Raw genomic sequence first — 16,875 nt, 5'->3', positions numbered from 1 at the left:
CCCCACAAACGGAGTATGGCTGATCTGTGAAACCAAGGGGGATGTTGTAGAAATTACAGTAAGTGGCCTCCATGGTTAGGTCATAAAAGACAGTGCTGCTTCTGCCTTTTACTCTCTCTCTTTAAGCACCTGCTGTGGGAGAAGCCAGACGCCATGTTGGGAGGACACTCAAGAAGCCCCGTGGAAAGACCCAGGTGGGCAGGAACCGAGGCCAGAATCCAATCCAGGGTCATGAATTGCATTTAGTTTCATGCCTCTTTATTCTCCCTTTTTTGTTCGTTAATCCTCACCTGAGCATATTTTCCCATTGATTTTTATGGAGAGTGGAAGAGAGAGGGAACGATCGATAGGAGAGAAACACATCTATTGGTTGCCTCCTGCACGCGCCTGACCAGGGCCAGGGCTGGGGAGGAGCCTGCCACGCAGGTACTTGGACTGGACCGGAATTGAACCCAGGACCCTTTGGTCTACAGGCTGTCGCTCTATCCACTGAGCAAAACTGGCTAGGGCTCTTTATTCTCCTTTAATCATTTAGTCTTTAATTTGTTCCTGTTTTGTTTGTTTGTTTTTGTCATTCAAATCATTGGCTTAAATATATATGGTGGAGATTTATTGAAGAACAAGTACAGCACTTGGGGACTGAAGGGGAAAGAATCTCACAGCACAGACTCCCAGGTGCGAGGGGTAAAGAGTCCCCTCACTGGCATTTTTTGTTTGTTTGTTTGTTTGTTTTTAAATATATTTTATTGATTTTTTACAGAGAGGAAGGGAGAGAGATAGTTAGAAACATCGATGAGAGAGAAACATTGATCAGCTGCCTCCTGCACATCTCCCACTGGGGATGTGCCCACAACCCTGGTACATGCCCTTGACCGGAATCGAACCCGGGACCTTTCAGTCCGCAGGCCGACGCTCTATCCTCTGAGCCAAACCGGTTTCGGCACACTGGCATTTTTGAACCATCCAGGCCAGTTGCCTCCCAGGAAGTCCCACAGTTGGGACTTGCCTCTTTTCTCTGAATTGATTCAGTCAATAGTTGAGGTTGTGTCACATTAAAAGTTTTATCTCAGTGGTGTTGCCCACAAGTTTCTCTAATGTACAGATGCTGTTTGCTTCATGATGATGATCACAAGTCACTCTGATATTTGACTATTTTTTTTTTTGGTAAATTGCAAAGCTTCAGTAGATCCAAATGTTGACCCTGAGAAAGGATCCTAAAGAAGAATCATAAATGTTAACAAAAAGGAATATCATTTACAGATATAACTGGAATGTTAACAAGTCAGAATGTTCCAAACTTGGTGCTTTAAACTTCCAAAATTCACTACCTCAACAAGGCAAACGAACTTAACATCACCAATAGAGGGACAATCTGACAACTTGTGCCTCCTGGTGACGGAATATGAAATACACAAAGCAATCAAATTTCTGCCACAAACTTTGGGAACTAATTTAGGGTCGCCATTTTTTTTTTTCTTACATGGCCAACACCAGGTACAGTTACATAAAGAAGAAAAAACAACATTACCATTTATGAACACAAACATTTAATGAAAAAATGTAGTGTATTTAGCAAACATATTTTTATACCACTTACTATGGGCTAGGCACTGCTCTAAGTGCTTTACAAAGATAACCTAATTATGTCATCTTCCAACAACTTTAAGAGCTGGGCTGGGGTGCGAGGAGGGGGGTGCCGGGAGGGCCAGAGACATGAGCTCAGGTACCAACACTACCCTTGCAAAACCCTGCGTGTCTCCTTAAGTGTTGTCCAGGCTCCTGCCTGACTCTAGTCCCAGGCCTGTGTTGGTGGGACGTAGTGTTATGAGAATCATTTGATAGATGAGAAAAACAGGAGTACAGAGGAGTTTAGCAACTCGCCCCAGATCGCATAGCTAGTGAGTGGCAGAGCTAGCCGTGGAACCCAGGCTGTGTAGCTTCAGAATCCATGCTATAATCACCTCTCTCTCTGCCAAATAGGACATTTCAATGTGCAAAAGGAGGATTACAGACCAGAACGTAACAGTCCTTCCCAAAAAGAGGGCTTTGCAACTTGACACATTCGTGCACACAGATAAATGTACTTGCAGGGGCTTGCAATAAACATTTAATGTTGCAATGTCCCGTGGGCCACAGCTTGGTGGTAAGTGCAAAATAGAGCTGATGGAGAGTTTCCCTGGCTGGTCGCAGAGGGGGCCTTGGTTTTAGGCTGTGAGCAGCCCCATGGGAATCCTATCTTGGTTTTTGTTGGGATTCAAAACCGAGGGAAGTGGAGGGAAGTGGATTAAAACTGGCTTGTCCCTGAAGAGGGGGCATGCTCTGTGCTTGGTGAGAAGAGGGTGTGGGTTAGGGCTGTGGTAGATGTAGGGACTGGGAAGCAGGAAGGAAGTGCCTCCCAGATGGGCCGGCGGTCCACCCATGGGCCCCCTGGGAAAGGGCAGGCCTGTGTGTGGGGGCCTGACCAGAAGCACTTAGGTCTTACAGGGACAGCTGAGCTCTCTCCAGGCGGGAAAGAACCTCTCTGTGAAAGGGCCCTTTGCTGGCAGCCAAGCGCCTGGACAACTAAAAGTGGACCGGCCCCTCCTGACCTCAGAGGTGTGTCACCTTTTCTGAATCACTCTGCAGTTTGCCTTAAGATCACCTCTCATGACCCCAAATAAAGAAATGTTGCATTTAAACATCAAGGAGTCATTCATACCAGAAAGAAAGAGAGGTTCCCCTCCCTTGCCCCATTATGTTTCACATTTCAGCAGGGTCCAGAGGAAATGACATCAGGAGCTAACCCAGAGTTTGGAGCCCCCTTCACCACCCTAAAATGAACTTCACAGACCCCTTCATGCCCTCTACCAGCCTCATAGCTGGAATATAAACGGTCCCTGATCATGATGGTTTGACTTAGGATTTTCCAACTTAATGATGCTGTGCAGTCAAGCATTCTGTTTTTCACTTTCAGTACAATATTCCATAAATTACAGGAGCTATTCAACACTTAAAATAGGCTATGTGTTAGATGATTTTGCCTAATTGTAGGTTAATGTAAGTGTTTTTGTTTTTGTTTTTGGTTTTAGTTCTGTTTATTGCTTTGTTTTCTATTTTATTTCTGGTCACAGAGTGTTTTTTTTTTTAAATTATTTTTGAAGCATACCTAATTCTTTTTAAGTTTAAATTTTTTATTGCTTAAAATATTACAAAGGGTAGTACATTTGTCTCCCTTTCCCCCCCCCCCCCCTTGACCTTCCCCCTAATGTGTTTTGAGCAATATAAGGTAGGCTAGGCTAAGCAATGATGTTCAATAGGTTAGGTCTACTAAATGCACTTTTGACTTACTATATATATATTATATATATATTTAAATATATTTTATTGACTATTTTACAGAGAGGAAGGGAGAGGGATAGAGAATCAGAAACATCAATGAGAGAGAAACATTGATCAGGTGCCTCTTGCACACCCCCTACTGGGGATGTGCCCGCAACCAAGGTACATGCCTTTGACTGGAATCGAACCCAGGACCCTTCAGTCCCCAGGCCGACGCTTTATCCCCTGAGCCAAACCGATCAGGGCAGACTTACTATATTTTTTATTGATTGATTTGAGAGAGAGAGAGAGAGAGAGAGTGAGCGAGAGAGATCAATTTGTTGTTCTACTTATTTATGCATTCGTTCTCTATAAAATGGGGATTGAAGGTTCCTCCTGTCTTCTTAGGGATGATGAAAATTAAACGAGGTGTTGTGATCATAAGGTTGTGGTGCAGAGTAAGTTCTCAACAAGTGGCTATTATTATTATTATTATTATCCCCCTAATAATAAAAGAGAGCCCTCGCCATGCTTATGTATACTCTCGCGTAGCAAATAATGTAGACAGAAGTCGTACCAAAAAGCGCTAGAAATGAGAATGCTCCGAGGGGGCGCTGTGGCAAGAGGTGGCTCCCCTTGGAACTTGCCATCCTCTGAATCTGACTGGCGTCTGGCCTTCTCCCTCTTCTACCTCCTTCAAACAAGGTATTTCTGTGGCATTTTCCCAGAAAACGACCCCATTTCTATTCCTGTAAAATTAGTCCTCTGTGGGGAGGGAGGAGTCCCCTTCAGGAGCCCGGCTGGTCCCCGGCCCGGAGAGAAGCCCAGGCCTCACCTGGCCAGAAGGCAGACCCCAGCCAGGGCCAGGTGCCCGGCAACATCGGCAGGAGCGAGAGGAGTGCCAGGAGTCCTGAGCCTTCTTTCTAGGGTCACTGACCCGTCCCCACCACATCCACCCCATTCTGTCCTCCATTTGTAGAGAGAACGGGTTCCATCCAGCCCCTTCCGGAGCGATGGGCTGGATCAAGGGGCAGGGAGGCAGCTCTGGTGAGGATAATAGTAATACTCCCACTGTCGTCCAGTGATATACTATGCATTTTCAAACACATACATATTCTTGTTTTTTCCTTCCCCAAATGGTAGCTTACCTACTACACTTCTGCACCTTGCTTTTTTCACTGACATGCACGTAGAACTTTCTTTATATCTACACATGAAGCTATAAAACAGCTGGACATATTATGTCAAAATTGATCTAACAAACCTCCTTTCCATGGAGTTTTAGGTTGCTCCCACTTTTTGCTAGTATAAATAACATTGCAAGGACTATCCTGGTACAAATGTCATTATTTAAAGTTTTTATGTAGTTGAAGTTATCATGCTTTTTTGGCTTCTGGGTTTGAGTCAAACTTAAAACCTTCCGCTCTCTGATACTTAAAAAAAACAACCCTCTTATTATGTTGATGTTAGTACTTCCATGGTTTTACTATTTACACTGATATCTTTGGATTTTCTTCTATGTAAGTGCGGTGTTGCTGTCCAGATTAGATGCTCTGCCCAGGCCCTGCGGGTGATTATTTTCCGCAGCTCAGGATCGAGTAGTATATGCCATCGGTGAGAAAACAAAGGCATGGGTCCAGCTCACTAGGGGAATAATTGGAAACGAAGTTCCGATTGGAAACCAGTGACGCTACCCTTAATACAATAAAAAGAGTCTTTCTTTTGAGCCAGACAATTACTTTAAAAAAAAATCAGTTTTTCTATTTTGGAATAGTTTTAGAGTTACAGAAAAATTTTGAGAAGAGTACAGAGGGTCTCCATACACCTCAGACTCAGTTTCTCTGATTTATGACTATCTTACATCAGCATGGTACATTTCTCACAATAGATGAACCAATATCCACGCATGGTTATTATCTGAAGTCCACGCTTGATTTGTAAAGCACTTTACTTGTTGCTTTCTCCTGTTCCGCATTCCCACCCTGGCGACCACATTACCCTTACGTGGGCATGTCTCCATAGGCTCCCCTGGGCAGGGACGGTTCTCAGCCTTTCCTTGTTTCTGATGACTTTGACAACCTCGTGGAGCTCATCAATATCTCGTAGGACGTCCCTCCATTAGGGTTTGTCTGATGTTTTTCTTATGATTAGACGGGTTATTTTCCCAAAGAACGGCCCACATCTACTGGTGAGGAAGACCCCCCTAGGTAAAGGGTCATTCTCATGACTTCACATTAAGAGCACCTCCCATCAACATGACCTAGGACTGTAGATGTTGATCTTGATTGTCGGCCTGAGAGTGTTGGGCGGGTGTTTTCCAGGCACAGTGACTTGTGTGCCCCACCCTCTCCTTTCCATACTGCCCTCTTTGGAAGGAAGTCACTTGTACAGCTCACACTAAAAGGGTGGGGAGTTATGCTCCACCTCCTTGAAATATCCACATACCCATATATATTAGTTGGAGTTCTTCTGCAGAGGGCACTTCCCCGTTACTTACTTAATTTGGCAATTCCTTGTAATTCTATGTCTTAAACTGTCCATGAATAGAGGTATACAGGCAGAAATGAAACGTGGACACGGTGTAAAATTTAACAGACAAACACGGCACAGAGGGAGAACGCTCTCTGACACCTTTCTCACCCAGCCGTACAGCTCCCCGCTCCAGAGACACCTTATGCGCTTACAAACATGTCCAACTATATCCTTGCCCCCCACCCCCGTGTGTGCCCAAATGGTAACTTATAGGAACACTTGTTTACAGTTTGGTTATTTTTATTATACTTGCAAAATGTTTCGTGAGACATCTGGGAGGTCGCCCCGTATCGGGCCACTGGATGGAGCAGTCTCAGATCCCCATCCCTGAGCCGGGACGCGCGACACGGGGTTTACATCACACGACCCCGGCGGACACACCCCGGCGCGCCCGCCCCTGAGTGGTCCAGCGCGGGGCGGGCGTGGGAAGAGCGGACTCCGCGCCCCGCCCCGGCCTCTGTGACGTCCACGCCGGAACCTGGAATCCCGGCTCCGGGAGGGAAGGCGAGGAGGTGGCGGCGGCGGCGGCGGCCGGAGCGGGAGCGGGTCTCCGGCGGCCTCTTCGGGGCTTGGAGCGCAGCCATGAGCGACGCCAGTGCCAGTGCGCTCCCGCCCGGCAGGCCCAGGAGGCAGCCCTTCGTCCATCCAGGTAGGGCGGCGGGACGGTGCTCCTAGTGGCCGGAGGGCACGCGGCGAGGTGCCTGGAGCTTGGCGAGAGCCCAGCCTCCCCCCGCCCTCCCAGTCTTTGGGGGAAGGGGAGATGGGTGGGGTGGGTGGGAAGCGGTCGTTCTTATTCCCGTTCTCCCTCCTCTCACCCATCCTCGCCCAGTTAGGAGGGCGCCTGCCCCACCAGAGGAGCACGACATTGGGAGTCCAGAGCGAGGTGGCTTTGTCTCCCCGTTGCTGGCGGAGGGATCCTGGGCTAGTCTCCAAATAGCCTTATCCGTTAAATGAAAAGATTTTGAGATCCCCACCAGTTCTAACATTCTGACAGGAGGCGCCAGCCCCCAAACATTTCAGGGTTTACAATGAGATGAACTTGGAACCGAGTTCTGCCTCAGCTGTTTATTGCTGTGTGATCTTTGCTAAGTGGTTTGCCTTCTCTGAGCCCCAGATTCTTTTTTTAAAAAAATTTATTTATTTATTTATTTATTTATTTATTTATTTATTTATTTATTTTATTGCTTAAAGCAGTAATGGCGAACCTATGACACGTGTGTCGGAGGTAACAAGCGAAGAGCCCCAGATTCTTAAGCAGTCAAGTGGAAATAGGATGCTGGTGGGATTATAGCTGAGAGAAAAACGTGTGAAGTGCCTAGCACAGTGCCTGGTACAGAGAAAGCACAATAAATGGTAACCAAGCAAGCATGATAATGTGGTTGTTTTTCCCCTTGGGAGAAAGTTGTGTCTTGCTCTGTGAACTTTTACAAAATCATGGACAACCACCACCCAGTCAATATAGAAAAGTTGCCAGCACCCAGGCAGGCTTCCTTGTAGCATTTGTATCTTATATTTTCCCTTAACAAAACACAAGACTGTATTCTGAGTTTTATCTGCAGCGCTTTCTCTAATTCAATTTGAGAAGAGTGGTTTTGTTGCAAGGATGTACAGTAAAACATGAGTGTAGATCTGGGCATTAGACCCTTATGACTGGATTGTTCTCAACATTTGGAAGAAGAAAAAGAAAAGACATCCAGAAGGGCCCCAAACCCTGGGAACTTGCTCAGGAATCAGAACTCAGACTGGGCTTGATGGTAATTCCTTTTTAGCTCATTATTCATCCTGCGGCATCAGCTTTAACCTTTCCATAACGGCCATTCAAGGATTATTTTAGTTGGTTTCTATTTATCTTCCTCTTATTTTAGCACAATCAATCACATTTAAGATGCCATGTTTTCCTATACAGAAGGTGTGAGATTCATCTTTTTTGGATCTTTCCTGGGTGTTTAAGGGGACTCTAAGCATCTTTTTATGAGTATAACTGGCCCTTCTAAAGTCTCCCCCAGACCTTGGACAGATGATATGTTTGACCTTGTACCCACTAGCATGGGTGGAAGGCTCAGAAGGGACATGTTTATAACTTTGTAGCACTCTGTAAAGGGTTATCCGTTATATGGGCATCATGGGAGTACAACTGGAGTGGGCAGGAAACATAGGGGATCTGGTTTATGGAGTGCAGCTTGTGCCTCCTCTGTCAGGGGTGCGGAGTGTCTGGCCCCCAGGGCCGTATAAGGCCAGAGGAATCATTTGGTCTGGCCCTGCCAAGGCAATAAGGGTGAGTTAATCCAATGTTTGAGCAAATACAGCAGGCTAATTTTTAGGTTGATAATTTTGTATGGCCCGTGAATGATGTTATAAATATCAGAATGGCCGTTGGCAGAAAAAAGGTTCCCCACCTCTGTATCTAAGTGATCGATCACACCACTCCCCTTCGTAATTAAACTTTCAGGTAGCTTCCCACTGCTCTGAGTATAAAGGCCAGGCTTTTCTCTGGTGGCCAACAAGGCCTGGAGATTTGACGCTAGCCTCCTCTCCAGGCCGTCATCACCCTTAACCCGGTCTGCTACGCAGGCTGCCTTCCAATTCCTTCAGCATATCAGGGTGGTTTCGGCCTCAGGGCCTTTGCATCTGCTGTTCTCTTTGCCCCAACTACATTTCTCTTTGTTCTTTGTATGTCAGCCTCCCCTTCCTCCCCCTCCTGTCAGGTCTGCTCAAATATCATTTCAGAGAGGGGGACCGCTAGAGTCACCTTGTCTGAAGAAGTACCCCCAGCTCGCTTTCCCTGACCCATTACCTTGCTTATTCCTTCAAAGCATTTATCACCACCTGAAGTCATCTAGTTTGATTGTTTACTTTTTTTGTTAGTTGTCTCTTCTTCTGGAATATGGGTGCCATGCAAAGCAGGGGCTTTGTCTTGTTCCCTGAGGACCTAGAACAGTGTCTGGCACATAGTAGATGCTAAATTGTGACAAATAAATGAAAGAAGGGAGGGAAGGAGGGGAGGAGAGAGGCAAGCAGGGGACCCCAGCTACACTGTAGTGATGGTAAGTCTAGACTCCGATACCCAGATACAAATCCTCATTTTCCCATTTCCTGGATTTGCCTTTGGACAAGGCACTTAACTGCTTGGTGCCTTAGTTTCCTTATGTATTAAGTGGAGATGAGAATAGAACCCACTTCAGGGTGCTATAAGGATTAAGAGAGTTGATTTATATAAAGAACTTAATGTTTGTATTCATTATCTATGCTGTGTTACAAATCACCCCAAAACTTAGTGGCTTAGAACAGTGATACTCATTATCTTACAATTTCTGATGGTCAGAACTTTGGGAACGACTTGTCTAGGTGGTTCTGGCTGTGGTCTCTCATGAGGTTTCAGTCATGGTGTCATCTGAAGGCTTGCCTGTGGCTGGAAGATCCCTCCCGAGATTACCTGCTCACACAGATGGCGACCTCACACTGGCTGTTGGCAGGAGGCCTCAGTTCCTTTCCACATGGACCTCCCAGGGGGCTGCTGAGTGTCATCATGACCTGGCGGCTGGCTTCCCCAGAGCAGATGGCGATCTAAGAGAGAGCAAAGCAAAAGCTGTAATGCCTTTATGATCTGGTGTCAGAAATCACAGTGGTATTTCTGCAATATTTTAAAAAATATATTTTAACTGATTTCAGAGTGGAATGGGGAGGGAGAGAGAGAGAAACATCAATGGTGAGAGAGAATCATTGATCGGCTGCCTCCTGTGTGCCCCACACTAGGGATTGAGCCCACAACCCAGGCATGTGCCTTGACTGGGAATTGAACCGTGACCTCCTGTTTCATAGGTCGGTGCTCAACCACTGAGCTACACTGGCCTGGCTCTGCAATATTTCATTGGCCCCGTTCAGTGTGGAAGGAGCCTATATAAATTTATGAGTATCAGGATATTGGGGGAGAGGATGCATCTTTGGGGCCCATCCTGGAGACTGGCTGCCATGGGAGTGTTAACTGTTGTTCATGAATATCTCTGCCCCCCCCTACTAGATGATAAACTCCAGGAGGGCAGGGGCTGGGCCTGTTTGGCTCCCCATTGCATCCACATGCTTAGCACAGTATTTGGTGCATAGTGGGCCTTCAGTAATTATTAGTTGAGGGATGCCTTTTGTGGTTTGGTCCCTGTCTTAGCTCCCATATCCCCCCACACCTGCCATCTGCATGTTGCTTCTTGAGACTGAGAAGCTCCTTCTGTTCCCTCTCCCCCGCAGGCCATTGCCTTGCCTCTTTATAAGGCATACTGCTCTTCTCTTCTTTCCATCTGCTGTCACTTCCCTCTGGAAGTCTTCCCTGATTACCTCTCCTCCCACAGGCTGGACTCTGTGTCCCTTCTCTGTAATCCACACAGACCCTGGCCTCGCCCTTTCAAAGTATCCATTGAACTGTATTCTCAATTTTCTTGAGTTGTTTTGTTCTTAAGAGTAGGGGTGGGGGTTAAAAGAGTGGTTCTCAACCTTCTGGCCCTTTAAATACAGTTTCTCATGTTGTGACCCAACCATAAAATTATTTTCATTGCTACTTCATAACTGTAATGTTGCTACTGTTATGAATCGTCATGTAAATATCTGATATGCAGGATGGTCTTAGGCGACCCCTGTGAAAGGGTTGTTCGACCACCAAAGGGGTCGCGACCCACAGGTTGAGAACTGCTGGGTTAAGACACCAACTTAGCCTCTTACAAGCCCTGTCTGTGGCCAGGTGGAATCGTGGCCAGTGATACAAAGTTCTCTGTGGGCAACCTTGCAGCTCTGGTTGCCTTGGTGACTGCCCTCTGATGCCTATATTATACGGATTTCCAAATCATGAAAAGAATAAAGATTGTGTGTAAAAGAAAGTCTTGGTGGTGAGAATTCTACTCATCAGCCTTCTATCCAGAGATCACTTTTCTGGCCCAGACATGTTATTGTTGCTGAAAAAAGAATGCCTTGTGACCTTGAGCAAGTTACTTCCTCTTCTGAGCCCCAGTTTCCCCAGTCGGACATCCCCCAAGGGGTCCCAGATTGGAGAGGGTACAGGCCGGGCTGAGGGACACCCCCCCACACACACAAATTTTGTGCACTGGGCCTCTAGTTTCATATAAATGGAATCATAGAATATGTGACCATTTATGGTGGTTGTTTTTTTCACTTAAAATAAGTATTTTTTTTTTTTTTTAATCTTAGAGGGAGAAAGGGAGAAAGAAACATCTATGTGAGAGAGAAACATTGATCAGTGTCTCTTGCATGCACCCCCACCAGGGATCGAACCCACAACCTTTTGGTGTATGGGACAACACTTCAACCCACGGAACAACACTGGCCAGGGCAATAAGGATGTTTGTGAGCTCCAGCCCTGTTGTAGCATGCATTGGTACTGTACTTGATTCCATGTTCTGGCTGAATCCTGTTCCATTGTGTGGATATAGCACAGTTTATCCATTCACCCACGGATGCACATTTGGATTGTTTCCACCTTTTGGCTGTTGGGGAAAATGCCGCTGTGAACATTTATGCAAAAGTTTCTGCTTTAACACCTGTTTCCAGTTATTTGGGGCAAACACCCTGGAGTAGAATTGCTAGATGATATGGTAATTCTGTGTTTAACTTTTTAAAAATATTTTTTTAAATTGATTTTTAGAGAGATAGGAAGGGAAAGGGATAGAGAGATAGAAACATCGATGAGAAAGAAACATCATCTACACTGAGTGGCCAGATTATTATGACCACCCCATCAGTACAATGAAGTGAATTAGTTATGCAAATAATAAAACCTTGAGAGTATTTGCTTAGGAAGTTTTCAATATTCAGTGTTTTTGGAAGTGTCAATGAAGTACTGATGGGGTGGTCATAATAATCTGGCCACTCAGTGTATATTGGCTGCCTCCTGAATGCCCCCTACTGAAGATCGAGCCCAAAACCCAGGCGTGTGCCCTGACCGGGAATTGAACCAGTGACCTCTTGGTTTATGGGTTGACACTCACCCACTGAACCACAAAGGCCTGACTCTGTATTTCACTTTTTTGAGGAAGGGCCAAGCTCAGAGACTCCTGACACTTCTGTGGGGAGTGACTGTGACCATTATCTCATTGTTTAGTGGGCAAACCCAAGCGACTCATCCAAGATGATCAGATCACCACGCTGTGGGGGCTGGACAGAATTAAAACCTGTGTGATGGCTCCAGGGCCACTGACCACCTCTCTCTCCTCCTCAAGGGCACCGCTCTTAGGAGGGGACCTGGCGGGCCCTGCTGGGACAGTTTGGATTGACCCCACTTGCCAGATGTCTGGGCCTCTGAAGCAGGGACCCTCTAGAGCAGCGGTTCTCAACCTGTGTGTCGTGACCCCTTTGGGGGTCGAATGACCCTTTCACAGGGGTCGCCTAAGACCATCGGAAAACACATATATAATTACATATTGTTTTTGTGATTAATCACTATGCTTTAATTATGTTCAATTTGTAACAATGAAATTGGGGGTCACCACAACATGAGGAACTGTATTAAAGGGTCGCGGCGTTAGGAAGGTTGAGAACCACTGCTCTAGAGGGTGAAGGGATAAAACTAAACAGGCCCATTAGACTCCTCCTGTGAGAGGAGGTGGAACTTTTTTGTTTTTTAAAGATAAATGAAGAGAACCTCTGGTGGTCGTTTTTATGGAACCACCTGGCTTAGGTGTGAATCCTGACTTGGCCAGTTATCAGCTGTGTGACCTTGAGCAAGTCCTGTTGCCCCTCTGAGCCTCAGTTTTCTTATCTGTAAAGCAGAGATAATCGTCCCCCTCTGCTAGGGTCACCAAGAGGATAGACCAGCCGTGGGCAAACTACGGCCCGCGGGCCAGATCCAGCTCGTTTGAAATGAGTAAAACTATTGAAAAAAAAGACCGTACCCTTTTATGTAATGATGTTTACTTTGAATTTATATTAGTTCACACAAACACTCCATCCATGCTTTTGTTCCGGCCCTCCGGTCCAGTTTAAGAACCCATTGTGGCCCTCGAGTCAAAAAGTTTGCCCACCCCTGGGATAGACAGAGATAAGCATGTCAAGAATCTAGCACCACACCGTTTCTGTGCACTTGAATGGTCGCTGTTGGCATTATTATTATTCGGGCCTTCTTAGCTCTAACGTTATAAGATTTATGACTGCATGTGTTGTGTGCCTGTACTTTCTGGAGGTACGCTATTAGATATTTATAGAGTTAAACAACTATTCTTTGGGCTGTTTTATTGCAACAGAGTGTATTAAAATTGAAGTAACCATTCAACCTGCAGTGTTTATCTGCCCCCTCCCTCCCTTATCTGCTAAGCCCATTCATCCGGGTCACTCATCACCCTTACAGGGGCCCCAGAGGTTGGGATCTTCTGCAGGTCTGGAACAGCTGGAGATTGCACGGACCACTTTCAGGCTGCAGTGGTTCGCTGGGGAGCCAGCCATCTGGCTTATTTTCCCCCCCTCTGTCTGCAAGAGGCTGAATTCTGCCCGGCAACTCAGGCCCAGATTAGACCCAGAGTCCCCCAGTGGCGTTTGGTGTGTGTTTGTTTCTTTTAGGAAGTGAAGAATTTAGAGGGATAAAAGGGGGAAATGACTTTTCAGTGTTGTAACCTTTGTTGTAGTCTGGTTGCTTTTTAAAGGAGCATTGTTTGGGTGCGGGACCCACCCAGAGCTCCTGTGGGGCCTTCCCCTCCACCCACCAGGAGGAGGAGGAAGGGAACTGACCTTGAGCCTTAAGCATGCTCCAGGCGTGGGGCCTAGTGGTGAAAGAGGCAGGCCAGGGACATGCGTTCACGAAGCAGGGAGAACACTGAACAGGTAAAGACAAAAATCGGGTAGTTACAGTTCACCAGAACTGCTGAGAAGGAACTAACAGGTGATGGCATAGGGAGGAGGGGGGATCTGCCTAGGTGGGTGGTCCGGAAGGCCTCTCTGAGGAGGGGACTTCGGAGCCCAGGCTAAGGATGTCAAGGAGTCGGTGTAGGTGACTCTCTGACGTGCAGGTGAAAGAGCATTCAGAGGGGGGCACAGGAAGAGCAAAAGGTTGGAGTGGGAATGACCTCGGTGTGTTGGAGGAGGCTCCCAGCTGGCGCTTAGAGGAGGAGATGGCATGAGGTCAGGCAAGCAGGAACCGGTTCCTGAGGCTCCGCTAAGCCCGGGTCATCTGTGTGATTTTGGTTTCAAATACGTATCCTGCTTGAATTCCTTACAGCAACTCCATGAAGTAGGTGTTATTTGTCCATTTTATCCCTGTGGAAACTGAGGCTCTGAAAAGTTACGTGACAAGCCCCTGAAACAGAAGGACATTATGGTGTGAACCGAGAGCCAGCGTGTCCATGTATGGACATGACAAATGTTTATTTGAGCACCTGTCATGTGCCAGGCTCCATGCTGATCACCAGGGGTGTCAGAGTGAGGAAGGCTTGCTGGCTTCTTTCCCCTGAGGGTTCATGCCTTAGCTCAACCTGTGCAAAGTTCTTGTCTTCTCCGAACTTTCCGTATTGCAGAATCAGTGATACATGAAGTCATTTTGAGGATCACAGGAGGTAAGCATGCAGAGTTTGGCATAATTGTGGCACATGGTAAATACTAGTTGTCATGAATGTCACCCCCAGGAAAATCTGTTTTGGAGAGAACCTGGCCAAGGAGGATAAACCAGCCACATAGGGAGTAGTTTGGTCCATAGCAAGAAGATCCCCCACTGCAGATACAATTCTCCATGTTCATTAAGTTCATCAGTAAATATGTCAACCGATGGTCACTGGCACCAATTCAACACCAACAGGAATCCTCTGTTTGGGGTGTGGTGAAAAAGGAGACTTTATTCAGTGGAAAAGAGTTCAATTGTGATAGAGCACAGCTGTGAAAATAGCGTGGTTGTGAGGCAGTCCTGGGACCAGGTGGGCCTGAGGCCAGGCCCCTATCTGCTCTGCTCCTTGCTGGTCTGCTTTGCTCTGTGCTGGTCTCCTCCACTGTGCTTTGGTCTGTTCTGGCCTGTGCTGGTTTCCTCAGCTCTGCTCCAGTGAGGTATCTTCAGTGCTTTAGCTCAGCCAGGGAAACCCACTCTTTTGTCTTCAGTGGAAAGGGAAAATATGCTCTCAGAGCCAGAGAGGGAGCTGGCTTGTAGGGACAGAAGTCCCCACCCCTGGTCCCTGATTTGTCTGTGCTCTTGCAAATGAGGACTCCAAATCCTCGTTGTTTGATTGGCCCAAAAGGCCCTGTCCTGATTGGTCAGAATAGAGGCTCTCTGGCTGGCTGGAGCCACACATCTCCAATTGGATGGGGAAAGCCTCAATCCTTTTGGATGACCTAAGATTCCATGAACTCCTTGATAAGGGCTGGCTCAGCACAGTGCAGGCAGGCAGTTCAGTGCAGAGGCAGGTAGTTCAGAGCAGGCTTCTCCTTGAGGTGCAGTTTGCATGAGAGACCCCTGTGTAGAAATGGCTGCTGGGCTCTGTTTTGTTGTTGTTGTTTTGTTGCATTACTATTTTTTTAGTTTGAGCCCAGTTAGCCACCAGGAGTCATCTTTAGTAGGTATCTTCTTTCTCAAGGCTCATAATAAATCAAGTCAGTTCATCAGTCAATAACTACCCATGTATAGCACAGTGTTCCAGGCACTGCTCTCAGCCAGAGGTCTGCAAAGCACAACCCGCAGGCCAAATCCATGCCACCACCTATATTTACAAATAAAATTTTATTAGAACACAGTTGTGCCCATTTATTTATGACTTATGTAGCTTTCCTACTACAACGTCCGAGTTGAGTAGTTGTGGCAAAGACCATGTGGTAAGGAGTATTTACTATCTGGCCCTTCACAAAAAAGGGCATGTTTTCTAAGCACTTTATTCAGCATAGCTGTTTAACCCCCAGGATGGCTGTGCAGGTGGAAACTACCATCCCTATTTAACACGTGGGAAACAGGGCTCAGGGTGGTTAAGAAACTTGCCAGGGCACCCGGGTGGCAGCGGACTCCGGGGCTATGCTTTTAACCACCAGGTGAGGTTACCTCCTCAAACAGATCGAATCAAAGTCACTGCTCCACTGAGAGCCCACGGGATGCTCCACTGGCTTGAAAACCAGGAGACCTGGGTCCTGGGCCCAGCATGGCTCTGATTACCCAGTTAGTCACTGCTCCCATAGGCTGCTTGCTCATGGTTTATACGGTCTTGGACCTGGCCTGTCCCCAGGCCCCACCCTGGTGCCAGGTGCCATGATTCATGCAGGTCCGCCCAGCCCTGCAGTTCTGAAGTCTGGCAGGTAGAGGAGGCTCCCAGCGCTCCTGGCTTCTCCCCTCTCAGACTAGGCTCTGGGCTCCTGTGAATGAGGCCCCTCTACATTGTTCAATACATGTGTGGCTATGGGGAAGTAAATTTAATGAAGTCTGATCAAATTAGAAATTCACATAGCAGTTTCCTCAGTCTCACCAGCCACGTTGTTATTGCTCAGTAGCCACGCATGGCTAATACTCACCATATTAGTGCAGATATAGAACATTTCTACCATTGCAGAGGGACAGTACAGCCCGACACACGATGCCCTGGCATGGTGCATAGCCATGCCAAACTGCTCAGCCAAGGACAGAAATAGCCGCAGGGCTGGCTGAGAGATCCTGTTAAGTCTGAGTTAGATCATATCATTCCTCTGCCATAGTCTCACCTTGGCCCATAGGCCCTGGTGGCCTTGACTCCTACCTTAATACCTTTCTCTGTGCTAACTCTTCTCCAGTCCTGTTCCTCAAACTGGCTGGGCATGGCCCTGCCCCAGGGCCTTTGCACCTGCTCTTCCACCTAGCTATGCGGTTCTTTCTCTCCCTTTAAGCTTTGCTCAGACCCACCCTTGCCTTATTTTTCTCCACATATTACCTGAAATATTTTTGTTCTTGTTTGTTTACTGTCTGCCTCCTCTAGCTAGAATATAAGTCCCATAAAGGCCGGGGAATTTGTGAGTCATATTCAGGGCTGTGTTCCAGTCCTAGGACAGTGCATGGCACATAGCAGTTGCACAGCAAATGCTTTCGAGTATGTGAGTGAATGAACAGGTGGATGAGTGGGT

The 16,875-nt window shown here is 47.0% G+C and overlaps 1 protein-coding gene across 3 annotated transcripts in view; it reads left to right on the top strand.

Annotated features, from left to right (window-relative positions):
- The first annotated feature begins 6,239 nt into the window (after positions 1-6,239).
- TMC7 (transmembrane channel like 7) overlaps positions 6,240-16,875 on the top strand; it is a 53,685-nt gene continuing 43,049 nt past the window's right edge. Inside the window, exon 1 of one of the 3 annotated variants that reach the window (XM_059693306.1) lies at positions 6,240-6,478. In XM_059693306.1, the coding sequence (XP_059549289.1) occupies positions 6,412-6,478 (67 nt within the window). In that variant the 5' untranslated portion in view covers positions 6,240-6,411. The remainder of the gene's footprint in view (positions 6,479-16,875) is intronic. The other 2 variants (XM_059693307.1, XM_059693305.1) reach the window with 2 other exon arrangements.

This window comes from Myotis daubentonii, chromosome 4, assembly GCF_963259705.1.
Source record: "Myotis daubentonii chromosome 4, mMyoDau2.1, whole genome shotgun sequence".
Taxonomy (NCBI): Eukaryota; Metazoa; Chordata; class Mammalia; order Chiroptera; family Vespertilionidae; genus Myotis; species Myotis daubentonii.
Note: the sequence above shows the minus strand (reverse complement) of the source record. Positions and strands in the feature narration are given on the sequence as shown.